Source organism: Botrytis cinerea, chromosome 8 (genome assembly GCF_000143535.2).
Source record: "Botrytis cinerea B05.10 chromosome 8, complete sequence".
Taxonomy (NCBI): domain Eukaryota; kingdom Fungi; phylum Ascomycota; class Leotiomycetes; order Helotiales; family Sclerotiniaceae; genus Botrytis; species Botrytis cinerea.
The window spans coordinates 241124-258044 of NC_037317.1; the positions used below are offsets into that span (position 1 = coordinate 241124).

Here is a 16921-nt window from a genome sequence, read left to right on the forward strand (position 1 = left end):
AGCCTTTTGTCCTATGCTTTGCTGCAATTTAGACTCTCGAGTCCCAACATCCTGCAAGGCTTTATTTGACCTATAAATCTAGATTCATCCAATCCTCAACGCCTCATTTAACACAATTAGATTCGTCCTTTCAGCATAATCCTACAAGTTGCGGGCGGTTAGTAAAGTCGACAGGATTTTTACGCACAACTCCGGATTAAACAGTTGCTTTTCAGGCGGCCCGGAGAAGTCACTAAGTCTGTCTGAAGGAGCAGCCACGAATCCGAAAAGAATACCGTTTAGTTGCTAAACGACTACTCTTGCGTGAAACCTGGGGTACGACGACACGGGAATATAACTCAAAGTGGTTGAAAGCTAACCCAACCAACATTAATCTCGGGGAAACTTTCAAAGGCACAAGATTGTATCACCAATCGGATCATGATTGGATCTGGGTGGTGATTGGAACTTCCCATACGCAGGGTATATCTGCGAGTGAGCGCGGGGAAAACTACTAATGCTGAAGTTAACCCTCCGAACCCTCCAGGAAATGCTCGCTTCCAATGTATTGGACGTGGAGTTACAGGTCTTACTGCACACTCAATACTTTCAATTTCCCTCAATGAACTGATCCTCTTTTGAAGACCCGGCATTGGGAAATATGAATACAACCCTAGATATGAGTTCCTTCAGTTGAAAGATGTATGGTGATTCCCAGCGAATTAGTTGTCTAATTTGATGTTCAAAGTGATCTGATCAATGCATGATTTGTCTAGACTTAGCTTCTTATATAGAGTTCCCCCTCCTTTTCCCCGGATTTTCGCAATAAGGAATTTATTGCTCCGCCAAAATCGATATTCACAACAATTTAAATTAACATAGTCGAATGTCATTATCATCATCACCACGTTACGAAATATCAATCTAGGATCCTCGAGGTCTTCGAAAGCCCCCCTATCATTGGCCTATACGATACGGAAGTACTCGTACCATATTAGAAAACCCTTGACGCCCAAATGCCATTATCTCGCTCAATCCGATCAGTTCCTAGGATTTGCTTGTCTCTCTACCTGGTTTCCATGTTGGATTCAATGCATAGGAAGGAAGGGCATTTCCATGATTCCACGTGCTGTCAATCCGTCACTCGAACATTCGAAACTATCCAGTTTCCAGCCGGGCACGTATTAACCTGACTACTCGCCTGATTACTTTGCTGCTTCCGTACATGGTCAAGAGATCATCTGCAATGCGGAGAATTATACAAAATCTACTCGTACCTACTTAAATACTTCATCAAGCACCGCATTCACGAGCCACAAACATCCAACAGCGTCACATTACCGATACATACATATCTACTACTTTCATCATATTCTCACCCCCAACTTCCCCGTTTTAACGCAGAAACCCATTCGTTGTCTGGAACGCGAATACTTCAAATTTCATCACGATACCAACAAGTTGGAGGGGCTGTTTAATTAGGCAAAAATATCAACGGATTCCCTTGGGCGCTGGACCGAAACCTATAGCCATTATACTCCAGGTACTCGTCACTTACAACGATGGTTTATTAGCTTTTAGATTGTTCACCAATGAGGCCTACTCGAATAATATAAATCCAAGGAAGAGAGGACCATCGTACTCATCCATCATGTCTGAAGCAGCCTTCTTCTATAATACCACGGTCCAAAAGCCTGATCGTTCCAAGCCGCCATCAGCACATACAAATATCTCAATCCATTCACAAGCACAGCCCGTGAGACTATTTTCCAAAGGCAGATCCAGATCACAATCCAAATCCAATTCGCAGCGGAATGAAGTTTCATCACAGTTAGATTCTGATCATCCCGTCCCACCACTAAATCTACACCAGATTCACTCCTCTCCTCCCACTCTTGCTGGGACTCCTATATCTAGAAGCGATAATCATAAGAATAACGATCCATTCTCCGAGGCATTGATCAACACGAACACTGCAGCTAGTTCGACTTCGACTTCGACTACGACTTCGGTGGGTATTGTGGGTGTGGGTATGCTTTCAACCCCTTTACTCGATTACAAACACTCCGCAAATCAAAGCAACAAAGCCCGGGCCGCTTCAGAAGCGAAAGCAAAGCGCAAATCATCATCGACTTCGGGCCATTCTTCTCACAGCATCAAAAATGCAAGCGGAGTGGAACGGTATGCCTCCACCAATTCCGCCGTCCACCAGCAGAGAGGAGCTTCCGATTCCGTAGGAAGATCAAGCAGTATTTCAAGCACCACTGGGTCGAGTTCCATTTCGAAAATAAATTCACTGGAGAGAGATCGTGATCGTGATCGTGATCCATTTGGATCATCGTCACCAGAAGCTCTAATGGCACAACCATTTACCAAACGAAATGGGCGCCGATACCTACGAGATCCTACATTGGCATATCCCCTGCCATGCGATCTTCCAGAAATACATCGCCAGACTTTACGAACCATGTTATTGTGTCAAGTCTTCAACGGTCCTACATGTTCATCAGCTTTCAACAATCGTCCTCCCAAACGAGTACTGGAAATTGCGTGCGGCACAGGCTTTTGGAGCGTAATGTGCCATAAACATTTTTCGCACAAAGGTCATTCTTCGATCCAATTTACGGGTATTGATATCGCGCCGCTAGCTCCTCGTATGGATGCAGACGATGATATGAATTGGCGATTTGTCCAGCACGACTTGAGAAAGACGCCTCTCCCTTTTCGCGACGAAGAATTCTCCCTCATCATGGTCAAGGATCTAAGCATGGCACAGTCTACAAAGGATAATCCGCAATCTTTGATGGATGAATATTTACGAATCTTGAAACCTGGAGGTACATTGGAAATATGGGACGGCGATCATACTATTCGAATGCTCTTATCACACACACCACCAGCTGCAAAGGACAAAGATAATTCTGCTCAAGCTCTCAAACAGATACACACCAATGCAATGGGCGCATATACCATAACACCACAAACACCATTGGCAGAACCACAAAATCAATATCTCATAGACTACAATACATGGATAGCCAAGGCCCTCGACGCTCGAGATTTACCCACCATGCCATGTACCAGTATGCGGGCAGTACTTCTCCAAGAAGCCGCAGTCCTCGAAAAAATCGAAAGTCGAAGATTAGCAATTCCCCTTGGCGAAGTACGTTGGGAACGTGAAGGAGTCGGCGGATCGACGACCTCCCTTAACGGACTTCATGAATCGAAAGGGAAATCTAAAGAGCTTGATCGTAAACACCTTACACCGGGACAAGCGGCTCTTCGCAGAACCGCATTAATGAGCATTATACAAATGATTGAGAGTTTAGAACCATTATTGAAAGAAGCAAGTGGGAAGAGTATGGACGAATGGGATCGTTGGTGTGGGAATTTGATGACGGATTTATTGAAGAATAATGGAACATCTTGGGGAGAGTGTTTGGAAGTCGGTGCTTGGTGGGCAAAGAAAAAAGATCCAAAGTCTGATTCGAATGCTTGAGGGGTGATTTACTGCCTTTGAATCTATCTGGGTTTTCTCCGCCAATCTTCTTTTCTTCGTATGTTTAATATTGCCTATTACCGTTTCGATTATTTCCTCGGCTGGCTTCCAACTATATCATATCTCTTACTATACATTCCGCGTATGCGAATAGAATTCTCCGTCATTCTCATCCTAAGATATCTCGATTCTGGAACAGATACTCAGAAGCCTCTCGACGCCGAATAAATCTCTCGATATCGAAGTATGGAGTCTATTGGATATATCACTGATATCATGTTTTTCGCAAGGCTTGTATATATCTCCTACATCTGCATCTACGCCTGCATTTGTACCGGCGTATGCTATTCATCATTGGATATGATCATCCTTCTTTATATCTTTGGCGCAGCGCTCGATACCTTTTAAGATAGTACCTGGATATACCCAATATGTATTTAATCAGCTTATGTTTCTATGTGTGTATAATTGATACTTTGTTTTTTGTGTGTGTGTGTGTGTGTGTGAACCTCCCGTCTTGATCTTTTCATACTCCCTTGATGAACAATTGGATAGATGAAGGGAAATTGGCGGTGTGATAATGTGATAATGTGGTAATGTAAGTGATGTGATGCGATGTGATCGGATGTAACCTACAGAGCTTCAATTTCTACTCTCCCAAAACCATAGAATAATTAGCATATATATATATGTATATATTCAAAATGATCCCATAACCTCCTCTTCTCTCTTTTTCACCAACCTCTCTCTCCTCCAGTCTCTCCTTTCCTCTTCCGCCCCCCCCCCAAAAACTAAAGAAAAAGAAAGAAAGAAAGAAAGAAAGAAAGAAAGAAAGAAAACCTACCCTTCCTTACAAACTCCGCCCGTTCAACCCCCCTCCGTATCTCCTCCACACTCTGCACATGAGCATTACTCATAAAGGCGCGATGGAGACGCGTGCGGAAATAGGTGTAGCCGAGGGGGTAAGAGCGGCCGAGATTGAGAAGTTCTGGGAGAGTTAGTTGATGATGAGAGGGGAGAGGAGGGGAGGGGAGGAGAGAGGTAGAGAGAGGAGGTGGTGGTGGTGGTTAGTTTGGAGAGGTGAGGGGTGAGGGGTGAGGGGTATACATTACACACCTTTGTAAATCCCAATTACCTCTCTCCGTAGCAGGAGACTCGGGGATGAAGAAGTCATTATTGGCTGGCTGGCTGGCTGGCTGGCAGGTGGGTGCGTGGGTGATTGAAATAGATTACTTGGAATCTATAACCTATATATTGTAATCTGGAATCTGGGTACCGAGGTAGATATTATATGATACAATATGATATGATATGATATAATACAATATAATATAATATATCACATGGAGGGAGGTACGATAGGTAGGTCAGATTTACAGAGGCAAGGTAAAATATAATCAAATAAGTAGGTAGATAGATATATCAACGATCTATTTGGCGTGGCGTGGCGTGGTGTGATGTGGTGTGATGTGCATTGCAGTGTAGTGAGTGAGTGAGTGAGTGAGTGAGTGCAGTACAATTTTATAACAAACCGAGCTCAGTTAGGTGCTTAGGATAGGATAGGTAGGTTAGGTTAGGTTAGCTAATCAGCGCATCCCCATCCCCATCGACATCTTTATCGTCATCAAATTCCAAATTCCAAATTCCAAATTCCAAATTCCAAATTCCAGAATGCTCATCATGCGCGAGAGCGAGTGGCTAATTGAGTAAAATGAATAGGTACGAGAAGTTAATCGATTGAATAACAAGACAGGCCTCGTTTAATCACGAGTCATTTGCACTCATTTATTTAACTAGTAACTTGTTTACTCATAAGCTACACATCTGCATACATACATACATTCATCATCCAGCATTCATTATACATTCACATCTACACATCACATCACAACTCACATTCTCAAGAGATCTAACTCTCAATCACACCACCAGTGACTACAGTACAAGCATATAACTATCAACAACCAAACCAACAAACAGTATCAAATTCTTCTCTACCTTCTCCTATACTTCAACTCATTCCTACCCCTTTGAACTTCTCTCTCAAATCACTAATCGCATAGTTCATCAAGTCCAATTATTTCATTCTCATTCTCATTAACGTACACTCATTCAGTTAAAAATACTCATCGTATCATCTTATCTTACCCTTCAAAAACTCTAGTACTTCTCTCTCGTCCAAATAACGCCTGCCTGTTAATTTCCCCTCTTCCTCTCCTTCCTCATTCCATAAGAATTGTCAAATTCTCTCATCCCCCTCCACCCCAAGCCCTAAACAACAAACCTCTTACTACCCTCCACCAGCCCATCCATCAATTTAACAACACTTGTCCAATCAGGACTAAATCTCCTCGCTTCATCCAACGCAGGAATAACTCCTCTCTCGTTAGCATCACTCCACAAACAAACTACTCTTCCTGTTCTACCCTCCTCACCCGGTTTCATATCTTCTCCTACTGCCCATTCCACATCTACCTTCCATTCCTTATTCCAATCTCGACTCCACAATTTAATTTGATCACTTCCACTATCCGGTACATCATCCCATCTCTCTTCCGTTTTCGCTCCACCATGAACTTTGAATTCTGAAAATGGATCATCAAATCTTAGAATACAAGCCCGAGTTTCAAGACCCGAGATATGGAATGTAGCCTTGTTTTCGTTTGGAACTCTGGTAACATTATACGTGAGCCAATCTGTATATCCCTTCTCAGGTGGAATGCCATCCACAACATTATCAACCACTCGAGGAGCAATGCCTTCGTAAGAGCAAAACGAGAGTCCAGAACGAATTCGAGGATTTTCTTCACAATTGATGGTTTGACCTGCTGCGCTTGGGATATAGGCAATGATTTCGCGAATATATTGTTCGATTCCTACAATCGTAACTTTATTAAGGCCAGTATCAAGGTCAACAGTTTGTTGGAAATATGCTTTGTATCGATTATTAGGCGAGAAAGGGAAGGCGACAAGATTGTAGATGAGAGTTCCAATGAATACCAGGAAGAAGAATGTTGGCATATGATGTGTCAGTCGATGAATGAAGGGTGTTACTGGAAGTAATAATAGAATGGAAAATACAGCAACAACCAGGTATGGTAGAAGAAGTGGACTACCATCAGTTCCCGTTTGATGTAGAGCAGCTACTAAGAATAGACCAACTTGTCCAACAACAATCAGTATAAATGGTCCAACAAGGAGATATTGAACCAGCCAAGTCCAGATAGGTAATTTAGCAGACCAGTCCTGTTCGCCTCCATAAGGATGTTTCTTATGACCTTTTTTATCATGATGATCAGCTGGCCCATCATATGATTCTGGAACAACTTGTCGATATCGATTAGCGAAAGTGGTGCTGATTGAAGAGCGCTGAGTAGGTGCTCCACCTCCAATAAGTGGAGTTGTCTCGTGAGGAACTGCTAGATCGTTCACATTATCTTCTGGGTCTTCTTCTTGTCCCGCTTCATTGCTAGCATTAGCTTCATCAGCCCCATTAGCTCCATCAGTACCCATCACGGCTTGATGGTGAGAATCTTGATTGCCGTCATGGTCAAGTTGAGAATTCTCAACGTATGTAGATTTTTTAGGCAATGCAAATTGTTCACCAATGGCGATCAAGGTAGCAAGGAAAATTGCAGCTTCGTAAAACACAAACAAATAACCACCGCTTATTTTGAAGCGATCTTCATATACTGTAGCAGCCACAAGAATAATCCAACCGAACACGAACAACCACATAAAGGCATAGCCTCTTTGAAGCGCAGATGGTCTAACAAAATTGCAACCAGCCATGATGAACCAGAATATCGAGAAGAATAAACTCGCAGACATACTCCATACAGAGTACGGAGAAGAGTAGACAATCATAGGATTGATTTTGTTAATCAGCGATGCGCAACCAAAGGTAATGGCACAGGTAATGATTAGAGTGATAGGATAGCGAAAGGCACCACGCCATCCGCCGAGAGAAATGGGTTCGTCTTCAGGACCTTTAGCCTTAATAGATCCAGCAAAGAAGTAAAATTTGTCTTGTCGATTAAGAAGATATGAAACGGCGAAGAGCATCAATGGAGCGGCAATGAGTAAAGTTAGTGACCAAGCAAAGAGAGTTCTCAACTTGAATACTGCAAAAACAGTGCCAAATATGTCGAACCAAACACCATCAGAACCTTTTCCGTTGCTGACTTTTCCGACTTTGTCGTCACCACGTGGTCCCAAAAATGTATTGCCAGTATCCTTGGTAAGAGATCGAGTAGTGGCAACAGATGCCGATAACATGTGCCATAATGAGTCTATCGAGGTGTGCTTAGCATCATCTTGATCGGTATGGTATTGAGATCTTGGTTGCCAAAAAGCAACGTCCAATCCACGGTAACCTTCTGCTCGGAAAACAACATAATCGGTTTCACTTCTCACATATCCTAATGAAAATCCGTCCGAACTAACAACGGTTCCAAAAGGATGTTTGGCGTGCGCATAAGCTCGAGTGACCTCGGAATCTGTACTCCGGAACAAGGTAGCTCTACCACCAGCACCAGCACCTTCCAGATTTAAGAAAGTATGAACAAATCTTGCCATTGGATGTGACAAAAATGCTTTCGCACCATATAAACCGTCCTCTTCACCGTTATTGAACAGGGCAACGAAGCCTTTCTGTGGTACATTTTGCGGTGTCGTGAAATAGCGGATCAATTGAAGTGCTGTAACAACTCCAACTCCATCGTCTGTAGCTCCAAAGCCGGTCGAGACACTATCGAAATGGGCATTGACCATAACACCGCCTTTGCCATGAACTTTTCCTTTAGAATTAACGGATCCAGTCTTCCACCACTCTCCCTCTTCATCATCACTGCCGCGGACATAACAGATGATATTATTTCCTTCAAAGTATGTGCTTATCCCGAGCTTTCGTCCTTTGACTCCAATACTGGTGAGAGCATTGCTAGAGTAATTTGATCGTAAATCATTGAATACTGTAACGGCAGGCGATTCTTTACGTGCTCGTAGATCCTCATGGTAGCGTTCTGCAGAACCGTCATTGGAGTTACTAGGACTAGGAACCGACTCGGGAGCTTCTGCGTCGAAGTCCGACTTGATTTGAGTCTCAGAGATAGTGGCGCTCTCGGTTTCTGTAGAATACTGAATCTGATTATGATCAAGTATCTCACCAATCCTCTTCAACAACCAATTTCGCACATCGTCATTCTTGCGACTATTGAAAGGATGGTAGCCATCGCTCAAGCTTTGAAGATCGAGCCATGCTTCGGTAAGATTTAAGCCATTGTAAAGAGTAGGATCGTCAGGAGCTGAAGGTACAGTCTCTTGAATGATGAGGAGAGGTATGAAGACGCCGAGATAAATTATGACGGTCACCAATGTAACCGCCATAGGAACAAACGCAGAAGGATTGTAGCATTTCATGGTGAGCCGTACGGAGAAGAACGGTAGGTTTCCAAGTATTGCTTTCGTTGGTGTTGAGGATTAATTAGAAGCAGTCAAAAAGCCATCTTAGGGTATCGCAATTGAGAGGTTGGATTATAGGTTGTAATTTGAAGTCTATATTGGAATGTAGAGAAGTCTGATGAAATGATGAAATGATGAAATGATAGGAATTGATAGGAATTGATAGAACTGATTCGTTCCAAGCTGTAAGCTTTGGCGATCTGAATGGGATGGGTAGGTACACCAGGTGCTAGCTATGTATGGTAGGCGCGGGGTGTGACGGGCCAGAGTTTTACCGGCGTATCACACTAATAATGGGTTTGGTATCTAAGCTCGAGCACCCGGGACGGAAAAGTCGGGAATCGAGTAGCCATCATCTCTAACATGACAAACATCACAAAGACAACTTGTTGAACCGTTGATTGAATGATTCTTTGCTTGCTGATTTTGCTCGCGCTTTAGTACAAAGCAAAGCATTAAAATGAGTTGGATTGAAATTTTAATCTGCTTTCCTTCATTCTTCCATTTCTTTTCCTCAATCCCTGTCATCCCCTTCACTTCATAGCAAGATACTCGACATGAGATTCACGCGTGCAACTATCTTCCTCTCCTTCTCTACGAATCCCTCACTACCCTCTCAGAAAAAGAATGCCCCAAGCCTAGCTCCAAACCATACTTAAAAGTCCCATCCCCAGATGTATTACCATCCATCCCATCCTATATTCTCCCCCTCCCTGGCCTAGAAGCCCAAAAGTCTAACCTGCCTACCAACTTGGATATAAAACGTCGTTTCCTCTCCTCCCCCATCTCCCCTTTCCCCAATTTCCCCGATGGCAATCAGCATCCTTCCATGCAAACATGCATCCACCAGGCACCAAACCAACCATCCATTAACATAAAAAAAAGTTATAAATAAAAAATAAAAGTCGAACGCCACCCACACCTTTCAAATCGATCTGGAGGATTTGAAACCCATCCATCTTCCATCCCCATGCCAGAAGAAGAAGTAGAAGGCAAAAAAGGAAAGAAAAGTTAAAACGCCAATCCCGTCTTTGTTTTGAATCAACCCATAAACACAGAGAGGTATTTTATACCTCGTTTACCCTTGGAGGTGGCAAGATTCGAAAAGAATACCTCAAAAACAAATGACCACAACGTGTACAATGTACAGAAACAAATAAAATAATCATACAAACAAGAACCTGAACAAAACATCTCCGATTGCCGTACCAAAATCTTAATCTCATCTCAAAACATTATCGTCAGTGAATTCGTCGAGTTGTGCATTTCATTCTCGTGTTACTTCTTTTTTTTGCTTCGCGTCAACCCGCAGTCCCATCAGACTCCTGCTTATCCGGCATCCCGGCTGGCATTGGTGGATTACCATTTTTCCTCTTCCAGAAATGTAATCCGTTCATTCTGAACCGGCTGGGCTTCTTTTTCAGATTTCTCCCTGTCTCCGCTAAGACTTTAAGATCCGAACTCGCTTCGGGCAAACTCGATCCATCGTTTGTAGAATGATTTGATTTATCATAGCCTGCGGAAGAATGACTCGAACTATTAATTAGTGGAGATGCGTGAGTAGGTGTGACAGCTCTATCATTATTCGAATCTTCGCTCGCAAAGCTCGTCGCTTGAGTGCTAGGTGAAAATGGGCTTTTGTTGTTCGTTGCTGCACCTGCAGACCATTCTCCAGCAGAACCTGAATTGCTACCTTCAGTAGTAGTTTCACTAATTCTCTGGTTTGGCGATATGAATTCTCTAGGCGTGGGTGGATCTACCACTACCACATCCGTAGAAAGGGATGGCTGAACTAGCACACCATTGATTTGTCGATCTCCATTTGCGAAGATTTCTACATCCTGGCTGGAATGATCGAGAAGTCCTGGCGCACTTGCGGTTGCATAACTCAGTTGAAGGTAACTGGGTTTTGATGATCTTCGATCAGGCAAGGTCGCTGACTGGGGAAGTTCTATTGTCCCCTGTCTCGTACCTTTGGGCGATTCATCATTTGAATTTTGTCGAAATGGGCCTTTGTTAAGCATTGCTTGGACACGAATGTTTGAGGGCTCACCCAATCTCGAAGCGACGTCTTGGCTAGCAGATTCATCTTGAGAAGGTTGGGCAACGCTCATCGTACGAGGAGAGCGCATGCCTGAGTGCATACTATCAGGAAGTCCTAAGAAACCATCTTCTTGTCTCATTCTCTCTTGTTCTAAAGCTATCCTGCTTTCCCAGGCAGCTTTATTTCTCTCCAATTCCTCGACACAAAATGCCATACCAGGCATGACATCAGTCACACCACCAAATAATGGTATGGCAAACATATTCATAAACCCTATTTGAGATTTACCAAGTTCAATGACCTCTCGAACAGGAGCCGCATACAAGGCCGTTGGTATTCCCAAGTCTTGTTCCATAGATGCTTGACGAGCGAACTCGTCAGTCAATATTTCGGTCCATCGAGTTGCGGTATCAAATTTTCGTGCCTGCATCCATGTCAATGATGAAATTTCTTAGGTAGTGACCATCTAACATACCACGTTACTTATGTCTGCACATTTGATTAGTAAAGAGCAGGCTAGTGTTCGTTGATCTTCGATCGTTCGACCGTTCCAACCGTCAGTAACACCACCATTTTCATGTAGCTTCTCCTGAAGATAGCCAAGCTTCTTCATGTAATCGAAATGCAAACCCATATCTGTTGCCAAGATTGTGCTTATCATGAGGTGTCGCATATCACGCTCCTCGAAAGCCGCGAGCCAATGGCGACGCAATATTTGGGAGTAAGCAGCGCAATGGAATGATTCAAGGACGGATCGATCATTGTAAAGTTGAGCGAGTGGTGCATTCAAATGCACAAGGAATGCATTGTTGACACCAGGGTGACCTACATCGTGGCCAATGGCAGTAATCATCAAGGTAAGAGCATCAAATGGTCTAATGAGTTCGGCAATTGGCGATGATTTTTGACTTGTCGTCCCATCTGGGCTGGGTGGATATTCTGGAAGGCTACCTAAGCGGACGAGGAAGTGAAATATGGCTTGAAGAACGTCGACAACGTGTCGGAAATTATGATATGGTACAAAACTATTGTATGCTTCTCGGCTGGTGATGAGAAATGCGGTAAGGTTTTCTGCAGAACAACGGATGTCAGCATGGCCGGGGGCCGGTTATCACCCGAATCATTGGTTCTGGAACGCACCTGTAGATATCCGCCACTTCTCCAATTCTGGTACAGAGAGTGCATGCTGGAACATTAACGATGATGCGTAAAGAAGTTCATCGTCCTCAAAATCATGAGCCGAAAAATGCCAAGAACTGATGGCTCGGGCGATCAATTCTCTCCGATCTAATGAAACCGTCACTCTCCATTGGCCATATTCTTCTACTTCTTCACTATTAAGCGTGCAAATGCCTTCCATCAATCTAGATACCATTTCTTCTCTTAAATATGCATAAGGTTTTTGATCCTCAACACCAACCCACGAGCGTTTCCTTCCCCTCTTCTTTTCCAACAATACCCTGTGATCCTTGGATGCATCTTTGTGCGCGCGATATGCGTGAACTGCCAAACTGGGTAACCGTTCTAGTAACAGAGGACTGGTTATGACGTCCAAAGCTCCGATGTCTAAAAGTTTCATGGTCCTTCTCTGATCTAATGGGATGTAGATGCCAGTCGATTTTCGATTTTGCTTGCCCATATCATATCCGGTTGCAGGAGCGGGTTCCGACCTCGAACTCATACGATTTTTTGACGAGCCCATTGAAAGACTTTGCTCCGACGAGGAAACCACGGCGACCGGGACAACGAGCTTCGAGAAGCGTTGTTGTTGAATTTCAGATGCGACCCATTGTAATAATTGTATTCCATATACCTCCCCAAAATCATCATCCAACATCCCATCATTCTGTTGCTTGGAACTGGGCGACGGCGTCCGGACATCCCTTGCAGGACGCTCATTTACTTGATCATCGTGCGGAATCTCTATTAAAACGAGGGTAGGTATTAAATCCACGATCGATTCGCGATTTAGGTCGGAAACTTTCGACATGCAGGACTTGCCCGAGGTACACACGTGAACTATATTTTGTCAATTCCATCTTCAATTGTCGTTCGACCCCAAGACCAATTGAGCCAGCAGTCTCTAGTAAATTGCACCTACCTTCAGTGAAAGAAGTCAACAAGATGTTCACGTTGCTATCAACCGGATTGATCGCTCGTGGTGTCGTCGCGCCATCCGTGGTCGGGGCCGAATTTTCCAAGGTCGAGACGTTTGACACCACATCCTCTCTTCGCACCAATTTGTCCTCGAGAGCTCTGCGATCCACGTAGACAATGTTGCATGCGGCGTAGTCCATTACTGCCACTATCTTTCGCACACCACAACACCAAAGCTATATACCCGCTCACCACCAATGTCCGCGGGCTTTCGACCAATATTAAATGGCAATGTAGGCAGGAAAAAAGCAAAGTAGGAAAAAAGTCAATTGATTGAGCTCGACAGCCCAATTACCGTGTCGCACGGGGGCAAGCTGGCTCGAGCGCAGCGCCTTTTTGCTTTGGATCGACCGAGTCTCGTTGTGAAAATCAATCCCTTGTTTTCCCCTTCGTATGCTTCAATGTCTTTGTTTCGGATGTCGGTATCTCCTACGAAAAGTCGATGACGATATTTTTATTCGCGCGACGAATTGCGAATGAAGGGACCGAGGGAATTTCGAAATTGGTACGAAAGAAAATGCAACCGAATCTCGTAAAAGGAATAAAGTAGATTGGAAGTGTTTCGCAATGACAGGGCAACCCTGTACGTGGAATAGAGAATCGAGGTAGTTCTGGACTCTGTAGTGTGACGGAAGTGGAAATTCGACTAATTGGAGTTCAGATGGATGGTTGATGACTGTGGAATGAGTATCGAAGAGTGGATAGCAGTGAAAAGAGGGGCTTTGGGTTGAATTTGATCTCTGATCTTGATCCTAATCCTGATTCTGGGATTGGTAATGGGATGGTGAGGGTAGTGGTAGTGGTAGTGGTAGTGGTATTGAGTTCTGAGTTCGAGTTCTGAGTTCCGAGTCTTCCTTTTTCGCGATGGCTATTCTGCGTCTTTCCCAGACAGAAGCAGCAGTGCATGTATCTTGCGAGTGGTGGGTTCTTGTGTAGTGCGTGTGGTATTATACAGAATATAGGCGGGTGCTGGCTGAGAAGCATAAACTTCTCATCCCTTCTTCTCACAAATTGCTTTCAGACAAATAAATAAAAAGTAGTCAGTTCGATTCGTGCGAGTACTTGCGAGTACTCGTTACGGTGATTTTATGTGTGGTGGTGTGTGTGTGTGTGTGTGCGTGTGTGCGTGTGTGTGTGTGTGTATATGTATGTGTATATGTATGTGTGTGTGGGAGAACAATGCCGGAGAAGGAGGGGAAGAGAAGGGAATCAGGAAATCAAAAGAAGGACATGATCTTGATTGTATTTCGTCGTCGCAATGGAAGTGTAGAATGTAAAATATAAAATATAAAATGTGATATACGCTATACGCTATACAACAATAGAAGAAGGAGAAGAAAAGATCTCAGGTTGATATCGAAAAAAAGCGATCCAAGAATTGTGAGGTGTGTCTTTTTGGGGGAAGGGGAGGGGAAGCGCTTCAGGGAAAGTCCTTGGGTTTAAGTCGAGGTCGAGTCCAGTTGACTGCGGCGGTTGTGTGTCGCCGGTGGATGGATTTATTTATTTATTTATTTATTTATTGTACACTTCTGCTTCGATTGTTTGCTGGTTCGACGGTGCGTTTGTCTATGTGAAAGAAAAGACTGATTGAAGTGAATGGATCATTAGTTTGGGTAGATGCATTCAGCTGTGTGCTATACGCTGGGGAGGTAGGCAGGTAGATATATAATACGAGAAAGAATTGGGAAGGGAAATCCGTGGCACGACGAGCGTGAGGGCAGAGGGCGAGAGGGCGAGAGGGAGAGAGGGAGAATGGGAGAGAGGAAGAGAGGAAGCGAGGAAGCGGGAGCGAGAAGGGAGAAAATGGAGCGAATACCCTGTTTTTTGGTGAGAAAGAAATGGAACATCCCCCCGAAAAAAAAGGGAAGGGGGAGAGAGGGAAAGATTGAGGAAGTAAAATTGAGAAGTTGAAAGAGAGTTTGAATTTAGCTATCTGGGAGGACGGAGGATGGTGATTGGATCAGGTCAGGTCAGGTCAGGATTCAATTTTGCTCAACAAGGCTAAGATCTAGAAGGATTGATGGAAGTTGTGGAAGTTGTGGAAGAATGGAAGAAGAAATCCTAACTTAACCCTAAGAAGCCGAAGCCGCCATAGACCATCGATCGCAAGCCAGACGTGAGCCAGACGTGAGCCAGCCAGGAGCCGTGAGCGACGAGGCATGAGCATGAGCATGAGCATGAGCCATGAGCCATGAGCCATGAGCCATGAGCCATGAGCGATCAGCTAGGGAAATGGAGAATGGAGAATGGTCATGGTCATGGTCATGGATATGGACATGGACAATGGAGATGGACACGAATAGAGAGAATGGTCCGAATGGATAATGAAGGGGAAAGGGAATGAGAGAACCTCCCGACCGGCTCGATATCTGTAATATCGATCGTAATTCGTGCACAGCAAGAGAAGGAAGGGGGCCTTTTACCCAAAGTGGATAAATTGATTGGTGAAATGTAAATGATTGGGTGAAGATTTATGGATTCTTTTTGGCTGGATGAGATGTAGCTCATCGGATTGGCTGCATGCGAAAAGGCGTCAAATTGGGTTAAATTTTAAATCGTATGTGTGTAAGTGTGTAAGTGTGTATATGTATATGTGTATGTGTGCATATACGTATACGTATATGTATATGTAGGTATGTATGTATATGTATATGTATAATTGCATATGCTTGTCTATCGAGTATCTCGTACATAGTATTTCACATTTAGTATCCAGTATCCAGTATCCAGTATCCAGCATCCAATATCCAACATTCCATATCCAACATTCCATATCCAACATTCCATATCCAACATTCCATATCCAACATTCCATATCGAATACCTCCCCATATAAAATACAACAAACGACAACGGACTAACCCCCCCCCCCCCGCAGGCATAACACAACACCAAGAAAGAAAGAAAAAGCAACACCAGTCGGAAGTCTATGATTAGGAAAAGCTTGAATGCAAAGAATCCCTAGATACCTTTACGATGCCTGTACCTGTGTCTGCGTCTCCACCTACACACACACACACACACACACACACACTTACCGAAAGAAAAAGCAAAGAAGGAAGTTTAGAACATTTTCCTTCTTTCATACATACTTTCCTGGCAGATACTCTATACTCCTTATACTTTCTACACTCTCCGTACTCTCTGCACTCTCTATACTTTCTACACTCTCTGTCCTCTCAACACTTTCGATACCCGCCGTGCCCTCCGTACTCGTACCTGCAGTGCCAGTAAGAGAGCAATCTTCTCCACAAACAGATGCATCTACATATACACATATCCCTACATCTTCACAACCCAGATACCCATCAACATTGCATCTCCCTAGGTAACGGGACGGACGGACGGTAGATAGCCAACGGTAGACACCGCGAACCTATCACCAATCTTCAGACCAATACGACGCCAACAAGCAAGGCAAGTCGAAGCGAGAAACGAATCCAAAGTAAAATTCCAAAGACCAAGCAAAGATAAAGAAAAAGAGAATAAACCCCGTAACAATGACTTCCTGACTAACCACCGCCGAGCCACCAACCCCAAGCTAAAATAAAAATAAATCCATCCATCCCTCCCTCCCTCCCTCCATCCAGTACGCACGCACGCACGCACAAGAAGCCCATGGAAAAGTTCTAGAAGAAGAAAAAGAAGCAAAAGCTGATCTTCTCCAGAAATCTTTCGATTGAGAGAGGGGGGGGGCGGTTTGAGTTTGAGTGTTTTTTCGTTTGCCTGTGATCATCCGCATCCATGATTCTGGGGGTCACATTGATTTTCCTTGTTGG

General features: G+C 44.0%; 4 protein-coding genes across 4 annotated transcripts; 1 reads left to right on the forward strand and 3 right to left on the reverse strand.

The window, feature by feature from the left end:
• Positions 1–603: 603 nt before the first annotated feature.
• BCIN_08g00520 (hypothetical protein) lies at positions 604–3746 on the forward strand. The gene is made up of 2 exons (XM_024694331.1): positions 604–681; positions 756–3746. Exon 2 carries the CDS (start codon positions 1631–1633, stop codon positions 3476–3478), a length of 1848 nt encoding a protein of 615 aa, XP_024550120.1. The 5' UTR covers positions 604–681; positions 756–1630; the 3' UTR covers positions 3479–3746.
• Positions 3747–3808: 62 nt separating this feature from the next.
• Positions 3809–4956, reverse strand: BCIN_08g00530 (hypothetical protein). The gene is made up of 4 exons (XM_024694332.1): positions 4595–4956; positions 4323–4466; positions 4115–4127; positions 3809–3894 (listed from the first exon to the last, which is right to left on the reverse strand). The coding sequence occupies exons 1-4, from the start codon at positions 4650–4652 to the stop codon at positions 3843–3845; spliced, it is 267 nt and encodes an 88-aa protein (XP_024550121.1). The 5' UTR covers positions 4653–4956; the 3' UTR covers positions 3809–3842.
• Positions 4957–5435: 479 nt separating this feature from the next.
• Bcpff1 lies at positions 5436–9142 on the reverse strand. The gene has a single exon (XM_024694333.1). The coding sequence runs from the start codon at positions 8897–8899 to the stop codon at positions 5750–5752; it is 3150 nt and encodes a 1049-aa protein (XP_024550122.1). The 5' UTR covers positions 8900–9142; the 3' UTR covers positions 5436–5749.
• Positions 9143–9328: 186 nt separating this feature from the next.
• On the reverse strand, positions 9329–15677 carry Bcpde2. Its single transcript, XM_001552502.2, has 4 exons — positions 13087–15677; positions 12126–13004; positions 11461–12056; positions 9329–11409 (listed from the first exon to the last, which is right to left on the reverse strand). Exons 1-4 carry the CDS (start codon positions 13280–13282, stop codon positions 10243–10245), a joined length of 2838 nt encoding a protein of 945 aa, XP_001552552.1. The 5' UTR covers positions 13283–15677; the 3' UTR covers positions 9329–10242.
• Between the last annotated feature and the right edge of the window lie 1244 nt (positions 15678–16921).

Coding starts and splice junctions, on each gene's coding strand:
- BCIN_08g00520 (XM_024694331.1), top strand. CDS start 1,631: ATGTCTGAAGCAGCCTTCTTCTATAATACCACGGTCCAAAAGCCTGAT.
- BCIN_08g00530 (XM_024694332.1), bottom strand. CDS start 4,652: ATGACTTCTTCATCCCCGAGTCTCCTGCTACGGAGAGAGGTAATTGGG. Junction 4,467..4,594: donor GGTAATTGGGATTTACAAAG/GTGTGTAATGTA, acceptor TAACTCTCCCAG/AACTTCTCAATCTCGGCCGC.
- Bcpff1 (XM_024694333.1), bottom strand. CDS start 8,899: ATGAAATGCTACAATCCTTCTGCGTTTGTTCCTATGGCGGTTACATTG.
- Bcpde2 (XM_001552502.2), bottom strand. CDS start 13,282: ATGGACTACGCCGCATGCAACATTGTCTACGTGGATCGCAGAGCTCTC. Junction 13,005..13,086: donor GTTGACTTCTTTCACTGAAG/GTAGGTGCAATT, acceptor GACAAAATATAG/TTCACGTGTGTACCTCGGGC. Junction 12,057..12,125: donor GAAGTGGCGGATATCTACAG/GTGCGTTCCAGA, acceptor GTTGTTCTGCAG/AAAACCTTACCGCATTTCTC.